General features: G+C 38.9%; 1 protein-coding gene across 1 annotated transcript in view; it reads left to right on the top strand.

Moving 5' to 3' along the window:
- Window positions 1-19,770, top strand: part of Pgap1 (post-GPI attachment to proteins inositol deacylase 1) — a 62,766-nt gene that overhangs the window by 12,047 nt on the left and 30,949 nt on the right. Inside the window, exons 4-12 of the mRNA XM_051190207.1 lie at window positions 1,462-1,633; window positions 5,445-5,602; window positions 9,061-9,113; window positions 10,249-10,315; window positions 11,399-11,504; window positions 12,181-12,236; window positions 13,670-13,753; window positions 16,064-16,110; window positions 17,025-17,076. Of these exons, the coding sequence (XP_051046164.1) occupies window positions 1,462-1,633; window positions 5,445-5,602; window positions 9,061-9,113; window positions 10,249-10,315; window positions 11,399-11,504; window positions 12,181-12,236; window positions 13,670-13,753; window positions 16,064-16,110; window positions 17,025-17,076 (795 nt within the window). The remainder of the gene's footprint in view (window positions 1-1,461; window positions 1,634-5,444; window positions 5,603-9,060; window positions 9,114-10,248; window positions 10,316-11,398; window positions 11,505-12,180; window positions 12,237-13,669; window positions 13,754-16,063; window positions 16,111-17,024; window positions 17,077-19,770) is intronic.

Raw genomic sequence — 19,770 nt, 5'->3', positions numbered from 1 at the left:
CAAGAGTCTAATGCAGCAATGTAGAAAAGCACAAAGCAGCGGGGCTGGGTTGGATAGATTGTAAAGATATGTAGACAATTTTAATGTTTTACCCCCTTATGGAAAACCATTAGAGAAGTGACACATTCTTATTTAAATTTTAATAGCATCACTTTGGTTATTTTAGAGGATCAACCTGAGGGGCATAAGGGTGGAGACAGGGAGACCAGGTAGAAGCCTATTGCAGTCTCAGACAAGAGCCAATAATGCTTTAAATTAAGTTGGTAGCAGCTGAAGTGCTGAGGACTGGACAGATTGGTACTGCTCTCAGAGGCAGAGACAGCGGGCTTTGCTGGCAGATTGCAGGTTGAAGTTCTGTATGAAGGAAAAAGAGTTAAGAATGACTCCAAATTCTTTGGATAGCTGAAGGGATTGAATTGCCTTTGACAGGACTAGGAAGAAAAGGCTTGGGGGTGATAAAGTCTAGGAATGCAGGCCTTCCATGTTAGCCCTGTTTTGCACAGTAACTGAAGGAATGGTCCTTGTGAACGGTCAGTGTTGTGGGAGAGAAGTCTAAAGTTTAGTAGGAAGACTAAGGAGAGCAGCCAACACAAACTTTTTGTTTGTTTTTGACATGGTCTCACTATGTAGTTCTGGTTGGCCTAGAACTCACTAAGTAGAGCCTCAAACTCACGGAGATCCACCTGCTTCTGCCTCCCCAGTGCTTGGATTAAAGGTTTGCACCATGACACCTGATAAACAAAGACTATTATTGCTTTTTAAAATTAATTGTCTTTGTGTATATGGATATTTTGCCCACTTGTATGCCTATGCACCGTGTACATGCCTGTGCCAGAAGAGGGCATTGGATCCCTGGGATTAGGGTTACAGACTGTTATCCACATTGACCATGCAGGTGGTGGCATGGTCCTCTGGAAGAGTCAGTGAGATTAACTTCTGAGACATCTCTCCAGCCCCAACAAAGATTATTTTTAAGGCAATACTTACTTAAAGAATTATATAACCTATGAAAAAATGCTATTTTATTTTTTAAATTCAAATGTATGGTAGCAATACCATTGATAGTATATTGCTTCAACAGCTGTAACTGTCTTGTCTTTTAAAACTCTTTTTGGTGTCAAATATTCTGACTTCTTATATATTATAAAACAATGTTGTATTCTATATTAAATATACTTACACCTCAGATTGTATACAACCTAACAAATGAATACCAACATGACTCACTTAAACCAAGAATTCCAATTTTAGTTCAGAAAACCATAACCAAAAATACAACTGGTAAAAATAACATAACATAGAGGAAGATTGGTATATCATTTATAACTGTGTGAAAATAGATTTTTCTCTCTCCTATAGTTTATCTTTGCATTGTTCATATGCAAACAGAAGTACTAACTATTTTTCTTATAATACTAAGAATTCTGTCCTGATTTTTTTTTTTCTTTTTTTCTTAAATAGGGTCAAGAATTTGCTCCCACAAGTGTGGCAATAATTGGTCATTCTATGGGTGGCCTCGTTGCCAGAGCACTGCTTACACTGAAAAATTTTAAACAAGATCTGATAAATCTTCTTGTTACACAAGCCACTCCTCATGTGGCCCCTGTAATGCCGTTAGATCGTTTTATTACGGGTGAGTAGTAGTACACTCAAACTGGCCTCCTCCTGTTGGGGTGAAGATGCTGTCTCTGTAGCTATTTCTGTTAGCGTTTTTATCTGTGTGTGCGGCAGTCCAGCTGCAAATCAGCACTTCCATCCTCACTGTCACCAATCTCTTCAGTCTAGACTTCTCGCTGGGAAAGCCATTGGCTTTCTTCTTCCAGTCACTTGACCTGTGTTTGATGATCCCGATGTTCTAGCAATCCAACGTTAAGAGTTACTGATTTGAAACTTGCCATATCAGAATCTTAAAGTAATAAGACTAAGAAATTTTATAATTAAAATTGTTTAAATCTGTGGTGCTCCTTCTTGTAATGTTGGATGGGTATATATTTCGGAAAAGAATCAAGAACTGAAAATTACGTTTGTTACCACCTTTTCTGTTGCCTTTTGCACAGTACATGTTAAGTTAAAATGATTACAGGTACACTTAAAAATAATCTTTCAAGATTAAACCTCTTCTTTTATTCTTTTTGTTGTTTGTTTTGTTTTATTTTCTGAGACAAAGTGTAACAACTCCTGCTTGGAACTGGCCTCGAACTCACAGAGATCCTCCTGCCTCTGCCTCCCAAGTGCTGGGGTTAAAGGTGTGTGTGCCAACACCACTTGGCTATTCTTTTGTTTTTAATTAATTCATTTTTTATTTAGTTCTTTGAGAGTTTCATACAACATGTTTTGATCATATTCACCCTTCTCCAACTCATCTGAGTATTTCCCCACTTCATAACTCCCTAACATTTTGTCAAGCTTAATTTCTGAATCCTTCAAAACCAATTTGTGCTGCCCAGATATTCTTAGATGTGTGGTCTTGCACTGGAGAGTGATCAGTTTATCAGAATTTGCACTTTTAGAGAAAACCTTTTCTTCTCCCAGCAGCTAGTCATGGCTAGTAGCTCCATGGCTTGGAGTGGGACTGTGTGCCCAACTCCTCTCTCCTTTCTGGGATCCCCTCCTCTCTCCTTACTGGGATCTCCCCCTCTCCTTTCTGGGATCCCCTCCTCTGTCCTTGCTGGGATCCCCTCCTCTGTCCTTGCTGGGATCCCCTCCTCTGTCTTTTCTGGGATCCCCTCCTCTGTCCTTGCTGGGATCCCCTCCTCTCTCCTTGCTGGGATCCCCTCCTCTCTCCTTACTGGGATCCCCTCCTCTGTCCTTGCTGGGATCCCCTCCTCTCTCCTTACTGGGATCCTCTCCTCTGTCCTTGCTGGGGTCCTCTCCTCTCTCCTTACTGGGATCCTCTCCTCTGTCCTTTCTGGGATCCCCTCCTCTCTCCTTGCTGGGATCCCCTCCTCTCTCCTTGCTGGGATCCCCTCCTCTCTCCTTGCTGGGAGCCCCTCCTCTGTCCTTGCTGGGATCCCCTCCTCTCTCCTTACTGGGATCCTCTCCTCTGTCCTTGCTGGGGTCCTCTCCTCTCTCCTTACTGGGATCCTCTCCTCTGTCCTTTCTGGGATCCCCTCCTCTCTCCTTGCTGGGATCCCCTCTTCTCTCCTTACTGGGATCTCCCCCTCTCCTTTCTGGGATCCCCTCCTCTGTCCTTGCTGGGATCCCCTCCTCTGTCCTTGCTGGGATCCCCTCCTCTGTCTTTTCTGGGATCCCCTCCTCTGTCCTTGCTGGGATCCCCTCCTCTCTCCTTGCTGGGATCCCCTCCTCTCTCCTTACTGGGATCCCCTCCTCTGTCCTTGCTGGGATCCCCTCCTCTCTCCTTACTGGGATCCTCTCCTCTGTCCTTGCTGGGGTCCTCTCCTCTCTCCTTACTGGGATCCTCTCCTCTGTCCTTTCTGGGATCCCCTCCTCTCTCCTTGCTGGGATCCCCTCCTCTCTCCTTGCTGGGATCCCCTCCTCTGTCCTTGCTGGGAGCCCCTCCTCTGTCCTTGCTGGGATCCCCTCCTCTCTCCTTACTGGGATCCTCTCCTCTGTCCTTGCTGGGGTCCTCTCCTCTCTCCCTTACTGGGATCCTCTCCTCTGTCCTTTCTGGGATCCCCTCCTCTCTCCTTGCTGGGATCCCCTCCTCTCTCCTTGCTGGGATCCCCTCCTCTCTCCTTGCTGGGAGCCCCTCCTCTCTCCTTGCTGGGATCCCTTCCTCTCTCCTTACTGGGATCCCCTCTTCTATCCTTTCTGGGATCCCCTCCTCTGTCCTTGCTGGGATCCCCTCCTCTGTTCTTGCTGGGATCCCCTCCTCTCTCCTTGCTGGGATCCCCCCTCTCTCCTTGCTGGGATCCCCTCCTCTCTCCTTGCTGGGATCCCCCCTCTCTCCTTGCTGGGATCCCCTCCTCTCTCCTTGCTGGGATCCCCTCCTCTGTCCTTGCTGGGATCCCCTCCTCTCTCCTTGCTGGGATCCTCTGTCCTTGCTGGGATCCCCTCCTCTGTCCTTGTTGGGATCCCCTCCTCTCTCCTTGCTGGGATCCCCTCCTCTCTCCTTTCTGGGATCCCCTCCTCTGTCCTTGCTTGGGATACCCCCTCTCTCCTTTCTAGGATCCTCTCCAGCTTGGGCATGCGTTGATTTTTTAACCTGCTGTTGAAATCCTCTGCTAGTTGATAAGTGTAGCTGCCCCACCGTGTCCAGAAGCTAAGGTTTCCTTGTGGTTATCCTCTGTCTCTGGCTATTATGCTCACTCCTCCTGCCCCCCCCCCCCCGCAGTGATCCCTGAGCCTTGGGAAGCAGGCTGCAGTATGTATCTTCCCCTTAATGCTGGACATTCTGTAGTCAGTTATTCTCTTTGCCTCGGCTGGTTATGGATCACTGGGTTAATCAGCATCTACTGCAAATTGAAGCGTCTCAGGATGAGGGATGAGAGGCACATGGATCTTTGGGTATAACAATAAGTCCCAGGAGTCAGTTTAATACTATGTCCATTTAGCAGCATAATAGTAGTCTCTCTCTTAGGGACTATGACCTATCTAGCTATAAGTTTCTAGTTAATAATGGTGTAAGTAAGGTATGGGTTTCCTTTTGTGGAGAAGGACTTAAATTTGATCAGAAAGTTATTGGATACTCCCATGATGTCCCTGCTACTATTATACCAGTGGGCATGTCTTTCAGGCCAGTCATTATTATAGCTTCCAGGATTCATAGCTGTGTATGGTTGATAATGACTTTTCTCTTCAGGTAGTCTGTGTAGCATCTTTTAGCACTATTAGAGATAACCAGTAGGGACAAAGCTTCCAGGTCAATATCAACCTGAGATTTCCTTCAGAGGTATAATCCTAAAATTAATATGGCTCTGTCATGATAGATTGTAGGAACTTATGTAGGTGTCCAAAGCAGGGTTGCTAAGCCTTCAAAAACTGGGACACATCTGTGACAGGGAGGTGTGTATTTCTTTTTGAATACTACTTTATTGAGGGTAATTCATATACAAAATGCACATATTTAATGTATGCAATATGATGGGATTGAACAGGGCATATATCATTACTTTAGCACCGTGGATGTCTATAACTCCTTTGCAAAGTCTGGGATTCTGTGGAGGAATCTAAGGGTTTCTTTGTTATGGTGGAGCACCATTCTTGTTAGGTACAGAGAACTGTTTGCATGTGGTACAATTTGGCCTTTTTCTTTACTGACACCTCTAGAAACTCTCAATATTTGTACTCTGATTTACTGCAAATGTAGATTTTTGTACTCTGACTTATATGCAAATCTGATTATTTTTCTCAAAATAAGGAAATGTGAATAAAGCTGTCTATAGACCAAAAGCTCAAGCAAAAATTCAGGTAAATATTAGTATTATAAGAATGGATGCACAAATTGGCTTATTTATCAGTGTTTCTTTTTTATTTTCTTCCAGAGTTTTATATGACTGTGAACAACTATTGGATTTTAAATGCTCGGCATATAAATTTGACTACACTTTCTGTAGCTGGAGGATTCCGGGATTACCAAGTCCGTTCAGGACTGACTTTTCTACCAAAATTAAGCCATCACACCAGTGCCTTATCTGTTGTGGTAATTATTTTAAAGATTCTATATAGTGATAGAGTAGACACAATGGAACATCAAAAAGGAAACAGTGTATACCTGCTTGTAAATGAGTGCTGAGTTGGTGGAGCATGCCTGTGTGTGTGCGTGCATGTGTGTGCCTGTGTGTGCACATGCCTGTGTGTGTGTGTGTGTGTATGTGTGTGTGTCTGTGTGTGCACTGCCTGTGTGTGTGTGTATGTGTGTGTCTGTGTGTGCACTGCCTGTGTGTGTGCATGCATGCATGTGCCTGTGTGTGCACATGCCTGTGTGTGTGCACATGAGAATATGGGAATGTGGTTTTAGAAAATCTGAATGAAGATGAATGTGTTGAGAAACAGAAGTATGGATGCTTATACCAGAGAAAGTAAAAAAGGATGTTAGAAACCTTGAAAATTAGTGAAAATGATAGTCTCCAAAATAAAAACCTATCCATTAATTAGAGGTATAAGAAAGTGTGGGCTAAACACAAGGGGATCTAGTTACATCTGAGTGTGAGTATATATAATACTAATAAAATGTCAGACCATCCCATTTACAAATTGGTAAATAAGATCATGCTCTTTGATAGTTGAAGTACAAATAAAACCCTGATTAACTCGATGATTGCTAATTAGCCTTCCCTACCAGAACATTGAGTATTAGTCTTTAATTAGCATACACAGCCTTTGTAGAGTGAACTCAGGTTTCCTTTAGAACTTCTTGTTTATTTAACTGTGATGTCAGCTGTTAAGACTTTACTTCAAAGGCGCACACAGTCTTTGTAGAGTGTGGTCCACCTGTCTCCGGTGCTTTGGTGAGATAGTGGTAGAACGTCACTGTTTCTGAGTTGTTCTTTGGTGTAACTTACTGTTGCCTTACTATTCATCCATTACTTAGTTGCTTACTGAATCCTTACCTTATCCAGAGGAGAAATTATTATGCAAGACTATGATTAACTTTTTCTTCTAACTGGAAAAATTAGGATACAACCAGAATGTCATATAATAATTCTCTCAGCATCATTATTAGTGGTGTGAATCTTGTTTTTGGTGTTGAGTATTTTAGACAGATTTTTGCTGGAAATCCTCAGAATACCTGGTTTGTTACTCTTCAGTAAACACAAATGATGAAGTCTGTTATGAGTAGTTTTCCTGCCTGCCTGGTCCCAGAACCACGCCAGCTCCAAATAACACACAGAGACGCTGTATTAGCTGTAAAGCAGTTAGCCTGTTATTAGTATTTCTTATTGGCTAGCTGTGTCTTAAATATTAACCCATTTCTATTAATCTAAGTATTTCCACGTGGTTTTATTTTATCAGAGAGAGGGCCTGGACCTCTGTTCTCGCTAGTCTCTCCATGTTGACTCCTCCCTACTCCTTCTGGAATCTTCCATGTTTCCTAGTCCCTCCTATCTTACTTTACTATTGGCCAACAGTGCTTTATTCATTAACCAATAAGAGAAACATATTTACAGAATGACATCTCCCATCAGAAGTCTTATGAAATCAGCCATAACCTACTTGCCATCCTCGACCTGCAGCATGCTGATGTTTGTCTTTTAAACAACAAGCCATTTGATCTTACATGCATCCTCTATCTCATGAATGTGTTTCCTTGTCTGCTCTAACCCGTTTGACAATGTGTTGCTGTCACTATTTCTGTATCTCTGATGCAAAGATTTTAATAACAGAATTTTTACACTGTTGTCTATTTGTATAACTTGACTTTTGTTTTTTAACTCTCAAATAGTCTATAACTTTTCACATGTTTATATGTATGCTATTAAAGTCAATTAAGAAGTAACTTTTTCATTGTTTATCACAGGAGTTACATTTATATTCCTTGGGGGCTAGAAAAATGATGACATAAATATATAATTGTATTTGTAGAATAGGTGAAATTGCTATAATATATTCCCTTATAGGTAATAGTGTCATAAATACAAATGAACATATCCTATGAAGGTCAATGGGTGGCTTCTGATTTAGAGAGCAAGATCACTTCAGTCATCACGAGTTCAACTGATGAGAAAGCGAATTAGGCATGGGGAAGGACTGAAAAGGCGCCCACTGCCTTTGCTCACACATTGTTAGAGGAAGTACTGTTAACTTCCTAAAGCAAGAGAGCCGAAGGATTTAGCTGTGCTATTTGTCGTAGAGAAGAATGGATGCATTTAGTGTACAATTGATGGTTCCATGAGCAACCAGCCTTATAAAATGTACTCGTTTTTATTAAATTTGTTATCAGTTTCATAAATGACTAATGTACCTGTTACTCCCCTACCCTCTTATCGCCCTGCCATCCCTGCCAACCTTCTTCCTCCCTGCAGATCTCTACCCCATGTTCATATCTGTCTCTTTGGTTTTGTGACCCACTGAGTTTAACAAGGGCTGTCTGTGTGAACATGAGTTTGGATCTATCCATTGGAGCCTACTGGTTTTACTGTAGGAACACAACTGAATTCCTTGTCCACAATCTGCCAGTAGTCAGTGATTGCAGTAGGGGTGGGACCTCATGAGCTTCTCCTTCTCCCGTAGCTGACTATTGACAAGGCTAGTCTTGAACAGGCCCAGTGTCAGTAACCACAGCTAATGTGAGTTCATGCTTGCAGTGGCTGTGTCCTGCCTAGAAGTTGGCTTTTCACAGCTCTTCTCCAGGTAGTGGGGTTCCTATGTTCTTTCTGCCCTTCTTCTGTGGTGTTCTAATGAGCCTTACAAGGAGGGAGTAGGTGGTTTTGTGTTGCCTTTGTCAACTCAAAGAAAATAAAGCACTTTTATTTTCTTGATAATGGTAAATGTTACCTATTAGTAGTAGTTGAGCTATTATTCTGCTCAGTGGCTAATAAAATCTTAGAACCATAGAGAACTCTGGTTGTCAGACTTTTAGTAATTCATCGGCAATAGTTCCTAAATATATAAAGTGCCTATAAACTTATCAATAAAAAAGGTGGGGAGGAATAAGGGTTATAGAGCATGAAAGTGATCACTATATATTATGTGAATGTGTGGAAATGTCATAATCATACTCTTTTGTACAGTTAATACATGCTAATAAATATTTCTCAGGTACATTCCTGCTTAAAAGATCATATCTTAGAACTCACCAAGCAGTAGTTTAGTCAAAACTAAAATCCTGAAATGTCTATTGGAACTTTTACATTTATGTAAAAGTAAAAAGTCTTTAGGTAAGAAAGATCCCTTATTTAATAAGATTTTTATAGGATACCTTATAAAAGGAATGTTAAGCTCAACTTTTTAATTATGGTTTTAAGATGTTAAATGTTAAAACCTCAGTGTATGCTCTTTGGATATGTTAATTTGGGATCACCTTTTATAAAAATGAATATTTTAACTAAAGAATTATACAATATAATGAAATTAACAAGTGTTTCTAAATACTAGTTTATAAGAAATCTGACAAATAGTAAATGTATTTGAGTTCAGTTCTTTTTCTTTTCCTTCTAGAGTTCAGCAGTACCTAAGACCTGGGTTTCAACAGACCACCTTTCCATTGTGTGGTAAGTTATAACCTCTGTTGGAGATTTCTCATTAATGCAGTAATCAATTTTCTAGCTTTCATAGAATGTGACACAGAATTAAGTCCAAGAGTGAAAGATTAATAGGGGCTTAGAGCTCAACACTTGACTCTTGCTTGTTTGATCATGGTTTTCTTGGCAATCTGTAACATCATCTTCTGAAGCACAAGTTAGGTCACTCTGAATGATGCCAAAATCAAGTACTAAATTTTAGGGTTTGCCATCACTGGGCAGAGTTAGATGTGCCCCTAAGAGGGCTTTCCAAGCTCCGAGCCAATCACTGCACTCAGATATGGTTAATGCAGTTATGGCTGCTGCCCGGCATCAATGGAAACCAACTAGAAGTTAGATCTGTACCTAATATAAGTAGAAACACAAGAGATTACATATGGACCGAGAAGAGCAAAGATTCCAGTGTCTAGCTCTTTGTGCTCTCTTTCAGTTTCTCTTTTGTCCTCTCTCTGTCTGTACAAGCCATGATGTCTTCAGGATCCACACAGTGTAGGCATGTAGGGTGGCACAGACAGTATGTGTGCATGCAGCTAGAAGTCACATGGCAACAGAAGGGCCGTTCTGCCGTCAGATATCCAGAAATATGTCATTTGCTATGCTGTTACAGGTTCCAGCCTTGATATATACACTTAATAAGAATGATTTGTTGAATACATTATTTGTGCATAACATTAAAGGAATGTAATATACTCCATTATAACTAATAGAATTGTGCATATTGGAATCAAAATTGGTGGTTGGTGGCTTCTGGGAGAGGGAGAGTCACTTTTCTTTGGGGGTATGGTGACTGGTAGAGTCCCCATCCCCTAATGGATTATTCCACACTCATGCATGTGTGGGTGGGACTAATTGGATTTAGTGAGGTAAAAAAAAAATGAATTAAATTTAAGAGATGAACATGAAATTGGAATGGAGATATGATGTGGGAGTTGTGGGGATAATTGGGGAGGAAGCAAGGGGTCAAGGTATAAAATTTTTAAAAAATACAATATAATTTCTAACGTTTTACAATTTTGTTATGTTGCTATATTAGTAACAATTTCAAGTTGAAAAAATAAAGTGTTTTTCAGAAAATTGTATCTGTAACATTCCCTTTATTTTTTAGGTGTAAACAATTGCAGTTGACTACAATCCGAGCATTCTTTGATCTTATTGATGCTGATACCAAACAAGTATGCATTTCTAAAAGCTTATTCTAGCAAAGTGAAAGTTTTTCTTAGTGCTAACAGGTTTAATTCATTTTAACATGGATATTAACAGAAACCTGTGCTTTGTATCAAGTTGAATTAGTTCTGAAATAGAAATACCTTTTTTTTCCTTCTGATGTAATACATAGACCTTTAACTCAGGAAGCAGAGGAAATAAAGCAAAGGTGGTCTCTAACACTTCCTTCAGGTCTTTCTCTGCACAGGCCAGAAATTTGAGACCTCTCTCCAGCGCTTAGTTTTAATTTAAGAGAATTATTTACAACTTAATAATTAATAGTTTTTCTTAGTAACATATAACAATGTCATAATCTGTCTTATTAGGTACTCTTGAGCTGTGTTTTAAAGTTATCTTTAGCATATTGATAAGATCAAGATGTATGCCATCCTCTAGTAACTCACACTAGAGAGTCAACTGTGTACTTACTCCCTCAGGTTGAGCCGTATCTGTAATGAGATCTGAGTTCAACCATGCTTTCCAAGTTATTCAGCTAGCAGAACACAGGAGTCATCCACCACACCCTGTACAGAACATGGTATCGCTCTTTCGTCGATTTCTTAACGACTGCTAGATGAATTGTGCTAGTTCATTTCAGCATGGTTAAGAGCCTTGTGTTCCTCAGCTTCAGTTTCTTCTGTGAGTTGGGAACAAACTGGTGTGACTCATCTTCAACTGCCTTTCCCCGGTCATCCTGCAGTGTTTTTCTGTTCCATGGGAATGGCTTTGAGAGCTGTGACTCTGCCTTCTTCTTCCTCCTGGAGAAAACATTAGTTTTTGAGGCATTCTTTTTCATTATGACAGAGCATTATGGCCCCAAATTTTTAATAGCTTTGTGACTTTAGATAAATGTCTATTTTTCTCTGCCTTAGTTTTCTTAAGAAAATTCAGATAAATACTATCTGATTTTGTGAGGATTAGACTTACTATCATATTGTTTTAGAACAGTGCCTGGCTCATAGAAAGTAAATGTTGACTCTTTATTATTTGAAGTAATGACTTATCAAATTATCACGTGTAAATGATCTAGATTGTATTAATGTTCTTTCTAGATAACTCAAAAATCTAAGAAGAAATTGTCTGTGTTGAGTCACCATTTTATAAGACACCCAGCTAAGCAGTTTGAGGAAAACCCATCAATAATTTCTGACCTAACAGGTTTGTGATGATAACCTTTAAAGTAGAACTTTTCATTATTGTGTTTAGTAAGTATGCTATGAGTGTACAGCTGTTAGTATTTTGTACTAGGGGGAAACTGGTATACTTCAAGTATTATGGTCATGTTATTTTCTGATTGCCCTATCATGGGGCTAATGTGGTCTAGGTCTTAGTTTGAAAGGGGAAAGTAGAAAGGCAAATTGTAAGATATGGATCAAAGTTTGTGCTAGAAATGACTTGATAGATACAAAGGTTTTAGAGCTACATGTCCTTGTTTTTCCTGATGGTCACCAACAGTAAGCTGTATTATTTATAGTGTCTTTGTTTCTCAGTGCCGTTTATTCTTCATATTCTTGTGTTACTAGCCTATCATTTGCTGGATGTATTTGCTCATGAGCATTTACTGTTTTACTTATGTAAACATTTTGCTTGGGGAAAATAATACTCATTTCTTCTACTGAGAATTTCATTAAGTTAAAGACACTGAATATATTTATAATTCCTCACCTGATATGAACACAAGATTATGTTTCTGGATCTTATCTTTTAAAGTAGCCAGTGTTCAAAGAACCACTTGTTTGTTGTTGTTAGTAAGTATTTATCAGAATTCAAAAAAGAAAGAAAATTTTAATGTGGAAACAAGTAAAGCAAATAAATTAATTTCCTTCCCATTAAGGGACATCTATGTGGGTTCCAGTGAAAGTATCCAGGTGGACCTATGTGGCTTATAATGTAAGTATTCTATCAGTGTATTTTGTCTAAATTTACTCTCATATTTATCTTTAAAAGTTAAGAACTCTAAAAAACAAATCATATAATTTCCCCTGATCTACTAAGAATACCTAAATAATAAATACTAAATCTGTTCAATTACCCTATTTTATCATGAATTTGGACCTTTTTCTTCATTTTCCAATTTATTTTGTTAAGGATCTAAATGAAGCCACATATCATTGTTGTTTGATATGTCTGGTATTCCTCTTCAATATAGTTTCTACTGTTTTATTTCCTTTGAAATTTATTGGAAAAAAAAATCAGTCTCCTGTTATAATGGAATTTCATTGTATTTCTGTGGTCATTAAATATATTCCTTTGCCAGTTCTTCCCATGATTTAATAATTGGATCTAAATGCTTGATAGATTCATTTTTTTGTTAGATTTTTTTTTTTTTTGCCTTTCCTAGGCTCTCTTCTTGAGAGATGAACAGTTGGTAGGAAATGTCTGAATTATTTAATATAGGAGTATACAAAAATGATGACATTCTGTTTCTTTTTCATTTATTGACTAGGATACTGTACAAAAAAAATTTCCCTTTTTCTACTAAATTTTTCAAAAGTAGGACAAATCCCAAAGGACAGAATGATAAATGCTTGATTTTGTATGTAGTGGCTGTTAAGAGTGAGTTGGCTTGTTAGCATTCCTCATGGGTGACCATGGTTCATTCATGTATGTAAATATGTTTGCATTCATTCAGTTCATTGATTCTAAAGTTGTTCTTTGCCTGACAAGGTGAAGCATTTTCAAGTTTGGCTCTTTATCCTTTCAATACAGCTACTTAGTTGTAGTTACTGCTTGTGTCCTCATTTGCTGGTGTGACAAAATATTTCAGCTCAGTTTTTACCTCTCCCTGTCTGGTGCTGAATTTTCTATTGATTTAAGGGCTCATTTTATTTAGGAAACTACCTGCAGACCATAGCCTGGCTTATGGTTCTAGGTTGTTATTTATGGACCTTTCCAGTAGCCAGAGTGATCGAAAGTTCAAACATCACAGCCAGGCAGGGTGGTGCACCCCACACCTTTAATCCCAGCACTTGTGAGGCAGAGGCAGGAGGATTGCTCAAAGCCTGAGGCCGGCTCAATCCACAAGCAAATCCTGGACCACCCACTGCTATAAAATGAAACCCTGTCTCAAAAACCAAAACAAAACACCAAAAACAGTAATCAAAAGCTAAATCATCACACACATGAATGTGTTAAACCTTATGTTTCCAGAACATCTACAGAGGTTTTACTTTTTCTTTCCCCTCATTATTCTTACTTTCCATTCCTAGCCAATTGGTTCTTAGTAACAGCAATAATATATAATTAATTCTTATTACCATGATTTATTGAATGATGAAATTATTCACTCACTATAGTTAAATTGTTTTCTCTCTTTTTTTTAGGAGTCTGATAAGATTTATTTTACATTTCCTCTTGCAAATCATAGGAAAATCTACACTCATGCCTATTGTCAGAGCACTATGCTGGTAAGATGATTGGCATGTCTCATTTAGGTTTGAAAAGCTGTTGTTCATCCTTTTACTTTCAATTGATGGTCTAATAAGACTAGCTATAATTGTCATTGAGTTTAGTCAGTTGAAAACATTTGCTTAGAACAGTGTTTTGGTGGAGAATTATTAGGCACAGTTTACCTATAACTGATAATGTGCTGTTAAATTCTAAATTTGAATCTTCCATCCTGTCCTTCTACCTTAGATTCACTGTATTCAGGATGAGGAATTGAATCCTAAACTTTTGTTAGTTTTTAAAGAGTAAGTATAGTTGATGAAGCTGTCTGAATGGAGTTTTAGGAAATGAGCCTTGTTTTACTCTTTGATCATATACTAAAATGTAGGTGCTTTTTATACCAGAGTTCCTTAGGACAGTAGAGTGACTTTAATATAGGTTTACACTATCAAAGCAATGGCTTTTTCTTTTTAATGAAGGCCTGCTTCCATCAGTCACTGGATTCAGAGACCCATGGCCAAACATGGAGCAGAGGTCAGAGTGCTGCTGAGGAGAGGGAAGAGAGATTGTAGGACATTGGAGGAAAATCTGGCTGAAAATGCAGCTCATGCATTTGTGGGATTACAGGGTTGTTTTCTGTATTTAATGTCTACGGATGTATTGGTTTAAATGAGAATGCCCCTGTAGACTCACATATTTGAATACTTGGACCCTAGTTGGTAGAACTGTTTGGGAGTGAATAGGAGGTATGGCCTTGTTGGAGGAGATATGTCATGGGATGGACTTTGTGGTTTTAAAAGCTCATGCCATTTCCACTTGGTGTGCTCTGCCTGGGCTTGTAGATGGAGATGTGAGCTCTTAGCTACTGCTCCAGCATCATGCCTGCCTGTCTGCCTGCCTGCTGCCATGTTCTTCTCCATGGTGGTCATGGATCTTAACCCTCAGGAACTGTTGAACCCCAAATGAAATGCTTCCTTCTATAAGTTGCCTTGGTCATAGTGTTTTGTCACAGTAGTAGAAAGGTAATGAAGTCAGTGAGTGTTATCATAAGATAATATATGATTTAATTTTTTTTCAATTTTAATTGTAGAACATGTAAGCCTATATAGGGTGAAAATATGATAATGAATTATTTTGTAATCAGCACACAATTTTGAACAATTATCAGCATTGTGCCATTCCTGACTTTTAAGTGCTGGGGTTATGAGTTACTTGAATAACCACACCAACCTGCAGGTCTGTCCTTTTCTCCTGCTTCAGAGTGTCTCATTATAGTTCCAAGGAACTAGAGTCACACAGCATTTTGCCTACAGAGAGAGGAGAGAAATACTTGTTATTTTCCTATATTCTTAAAAAAAAGTCATCTTTTATTTAAGCCTCATGAAATCAGAGACTGACTGCCTGACTCATGGCTTTCTCTGAGACCTTAACTTTTTTGCCTTAGAATGGACTTTATAAATAGTGATTTGATGACAGGATTGACTTCATCATTCTTTATCTGAGATTCTAAGGCAGTCTTGACAGTGCTCCATGCTATCCTACACTCCAGTGGGATTTCAGTAATGTCAGATCTTGGATATCATATTTGGTTCCATAAAAAGCTGGGATGAAAATCTCAGTTGGTAGTGCTTTTTAAATAACCAAAGCTAAATGAAGGATGCTTTGTTTAAAAAAGAAAGAAAAGAAAGGTAGGAAGGAAGAGAAAGAGGGAGAGAGACATAGAGAGGGAGAGGGAAAAGCAGTTCATTTTACAGCATCTAATCCTCTGTTACTGTCAGTGTCCAGCCCTTGCATTGTGTTTCAGACTAAGCACATCCCCAGTGATAGAGAAGTTATTTCCTGGTAGTCAAATGAATATGCAGAAAGCAAAGTAATAAGCTGTCTATAGGATAAGGTTTAAATTTTAAGTTAATTTAAAATTTAAAACACCTGGCTGCAAGTATTTGTTTCTAGAAAAGTAAGTTCATACTTCTGCTAGACTGTAGGTTATTATATGTAACTAAAGCATGGACATTTGAGGCTGGAAGTTTGGGGGCAGCAGTTAGAAATCCATAGATCATGGGCTGAACAGATGCTCTGAGGTCAGTCTCATGCTGTGGGTCAGCTGCTCATCTAGTCCTAGTTGGTCCAAGTTAGTTGTCTACTCTTGGCCTATCCTTGACCTGTGTGTACTTAAAGAAAATATTGGATGTTTCTTAGTTATAAGCTGCTACATTGTATCCCTTGGTCCTAACCATGGCTGTTTTTGTATTATACCCATTGATGTTATATAAAAGGAAAGTATTAGAGGTGTTTGTTTTATTTCATTGTTTTCTGTTATTAACCAACAGGATACAAATAGTTGGATTTTTGGCTGCATAAACAGCACATCCATGTGGTAAGTCTTTTCAACCACTTGTTCATTTTTCTTAACACAAACAATGCTCAAAAATTAAAATTCCAGAATGCGCGCACACACACACACACACACACACACACACACACTTTTTTTTTTCTCTTTGGTTTTTGAGATTAGATCCCATTCTGTAGCCCAGGCTGTCCTGGAACTTATTGTGGAACTCCTGGCCTGGAACTCACTGTTATTCTCCTGCATCAGCTCCCCCAGTGCTGATATTAAAGACGTGAACCACAACAAATGGCCAGAAGATCTTCATATTGTCATCATATGTTTATTTTGCTGCTGTATTAAATTGTAACTTTTATATTTTAAATTTTGATTATTGTGTTCTACTGTCTGTGTACATATATGTGCGTGCATGTGTGTGTGTTTGTGCTCTGTGTGTGTATGCAGTGTGTGTTCATGCATGCATGTGCTGTGTGCCTGCATGTGTGTGTCTGTGTGTGTGCAAATGTGTGTTTCACGTGCATATGTGTGGGGGTATGCATGCCATAGCATATGTATAAAGTTTAGAGGACAGCTCTTGGGAGCTGGTTCCCCTCCTTCATTCTGTCAAGCTTACACTACATTGTTTTTCCCATCCACTCATCTCATTGGCCCTAATTTTGTGTGTGTGTTTTTTTTTTTTTTTTAATGAAAACAAAAGAAGATTTATATACTAGCAAATTTTTAAAATTTTTTGAACTAATTGATTGTTAGGAAAAACCGATCTTTTTGTTGTTTTGCCTAGGGAGCTTTATGGATTTGTATATAGACTGCATCCTCATTGCTACTATACAGTCTCTCATCTACAGGGCTGCAGATGTTTTTTTCCTCTTTACTCTGAAGTGTCTTTGTAAATTATGATACCTGAACATTTGTCCTCTAATTATCCCCTCATCTTTATTTCAAAGCCGGCAAGGGGTTGATTTATCATGGAGAGCTGAATTGCTGCCAACAATTAAGGTAAATGATAGCTTTAGAATTTTACATTTAGGTAAAAAAAAAACTGGTAGAGGTTTTAAAATGTGCTCTTTTAAAAAAGTCTTAGGAGTCTTCTCTTTGGAAATGTATTTGATGAGGAGCTGTGTTTTCAGAGATTAAAATCTGTAAAATGACATCTTGCTGAATCTGTTGCAGCATCATTTGTTACAGGAACAAGAGGGACTTTAAAAAATTTTCTTTTCGAGAATATGCTTAAATGATTTGTTCTTAACTATAAACTGGCTAATGTATTCTATTGAGAATTCATCTTGGGAAGAAGGACCTTGCAGTGGGAAGTGGTTATTTCAAGGAGACATTCAGTAATTTTTCTAGATTATATCACATTGTAGTGAAACACTTGGGTAACTCTTGTATCTAGTTCCCCAGGGTGGTAAATCACAGCATGGATTTACTTAATAATTGTTAGTGATTTCCTTAAGTGACTCTAGTAAGTTGGCAAGTCTTTAAAAAAGACTAATTTGTATATTCTCAAAATCTATTGTGGAAAATGCAAAATAAATCTGCAATCTGATGAACATATCTGTTCTAGTTTCCAAATTGTGTTTATTATAATTTATAGTCTCACATGGATTTTGTAGTTTCAGTTTCCATACGTTAAAATAAACCATAGTTTTCTAACGAACTCAGACTTGAAACAGAAGACATGTATCTGGTCCCAGTCCTCTCCCATTGGTACCAACTGAGTTATTTTTTTCTCAAGGATGCTAATCTCTTTATTGTGGGAGCAGTGCTGGGGGCTGTCCTCCAGTCAAGTCCTGTCCATCACTGAGTAACATCATCAGTCCTCAGCTTTTTGTTTTTGAGGTAGGGGAGGGGTCTCACTAAGTGTACACACTGCCCTTGAATTCCTTTATAGCCCAAGTAGACTTTGGCAAATACTCCTGCCTCAGTCGCCTGAGTGCCTGGAGTGTACATTTGTATAAACAGTTAACTCTGTGTTTATTGTACTGTCAGGAAGCAACTTTAAAAGAAGAATGATGTCAGAGGAATAGTCGCTTAAACAACTTTGGTTGTGGGTTTTTTTGTTTTGTTTTGTTTTTTGCTTTGTTCATTCTTTGTGTGTATTCATTTGGAAACAAATACTACTTGTATTTGTAAAACAAATGTATAAAGAAGCAATTTTACTCAACAGCATCTTTAAAAAAAAAAAATCTATCCTTGGGTCTTTCCTAATCTTTCAGGCCAAAGCAAAACAAACAAAAGTTATTAGGATTGATATAGAATTGTATTTCATTTTCTTGAAGATACATGAGTATTTCTTTAAATTTCAAACTTGGAAATTTTATCCATTCTATAATTTCAGAAGAAATGGATGACTAAAGACCTTCTAAAACATACTCTGCCTTGGTTTTCGCTGGGTGTGGTGTACACCTGTAACCCAGTGCTCAGGAAGCAGGGCAAGGAAGAACCTAGAGTCAGCCGGGCCTCTGTGTCATGAGAACTTCCCCTCCCCAAATTATTTAAGTTTCTTAAGTAAATACTATTTTTATAAATCTACAAAGACTGAAAAAAATGTGTTTACTAAATGGTAGGTTTGCATTTATCCTTAACTTAGGAATTAAGTGTCTTCGTAGCCAGAAAGCAAGCTGTTCCAGCTGTCTTGCTTTTTAATAGTGATTTCTGGAAGAGAAGATTAAGTATTCTTCAGTCTTAGGTCTCTTACTTTTCAGATAATATTAAACACACACTTTCCTATTGTGCTAACAAGTTTTATATAATGTGTTAGTGAATTTTAAGTAGCACAGTTTTCTTCTAAACCATAAAAACGAGGGAATAAAGCAAAAGTGTGGTGGCTCATGCTAAATGTGTTACACAGTAAGTTCAAGGCCAACCTAGTGTATTAGTAGGAACCCTGTTTCCAACAAACCCCTCAATGTTTGTTGAGACTTAGCAAAGATTTTTTTTCTTTTTTATTTATATTACAAACAATCTTTACATGTCAATCTCAGTTCCCTCTTCCCCTGCCAACTCCACCAACCCCCTATCTCATCCCCTTTTTGCTCCCCAGGGAGGGTGAGGCCTTCCATGGGAGAATTTTCAAAGTCTGTCATATCATTTGCAGCAGGGCCTAGGCCTTCCCACATGTATCTAGGCTGAGAGAGTAACCCTCTATGTGGCATGGGCTCCCAAAGTCCATTTGTACTCTAGGGATAAATACTGATCCACTATCAGAGGCCCCATAGACTACCCAGTCCTCCTCACTAACACCCACATTCAGGGGTCCTTTGCTGGTTTCCCAGCTATCAATCTTGGGTCCATGAGCTCCCCATTATTCCGGTTAGCTGTTCCTGTGGATTTCTCCAGCCTAGTCTTGACATCTTTGCTCATCTCTTCTCCCTCTCTGCAACTGGATTCCAGGAGTTCGGCTCAGTGCTTAGCTGTTGGTGTCTGTTTCTGCTTCCATCAGCTACTGGATGAAGGATCTAGTATGCATATAAGGTAGTTATCAATCTTATTATATGGGAAGGGCATTTAAGGTAGCCTCTCCACTGTTGCTTAGATAATTAGTTGGGGGTCATCCTTGTAGATCTCTGGACATTTCCTTAGTGCCAGATTTCTCATTAGACCTATAATGGTTCCCTCTATTATGGTATCTCTTTTCTTGCTTTCCTGTATGCACTACCCCCTCCCCCATTCAACCTTCCTGGTCCCTCA

The sequence above is a fragment of the Phodopus roborovskii genome, unplaced genomic scaffold (genome assembly GCF_943737965.1).
Source record: "Phodopus roborovskii unplaced genomic scaffold, PHOROB, whole genome shotgun sequence".
NCBI lineage: Eukaryota > Metazoa > Chordata > Mammalia > Rodentia > Cricetidae > Phodopus > Phodopus roborovskii.
Note: the sequence above shows the minus strand (reverse complement) of the source record. Positions and strands in the feature narration are given on the sequence as shown.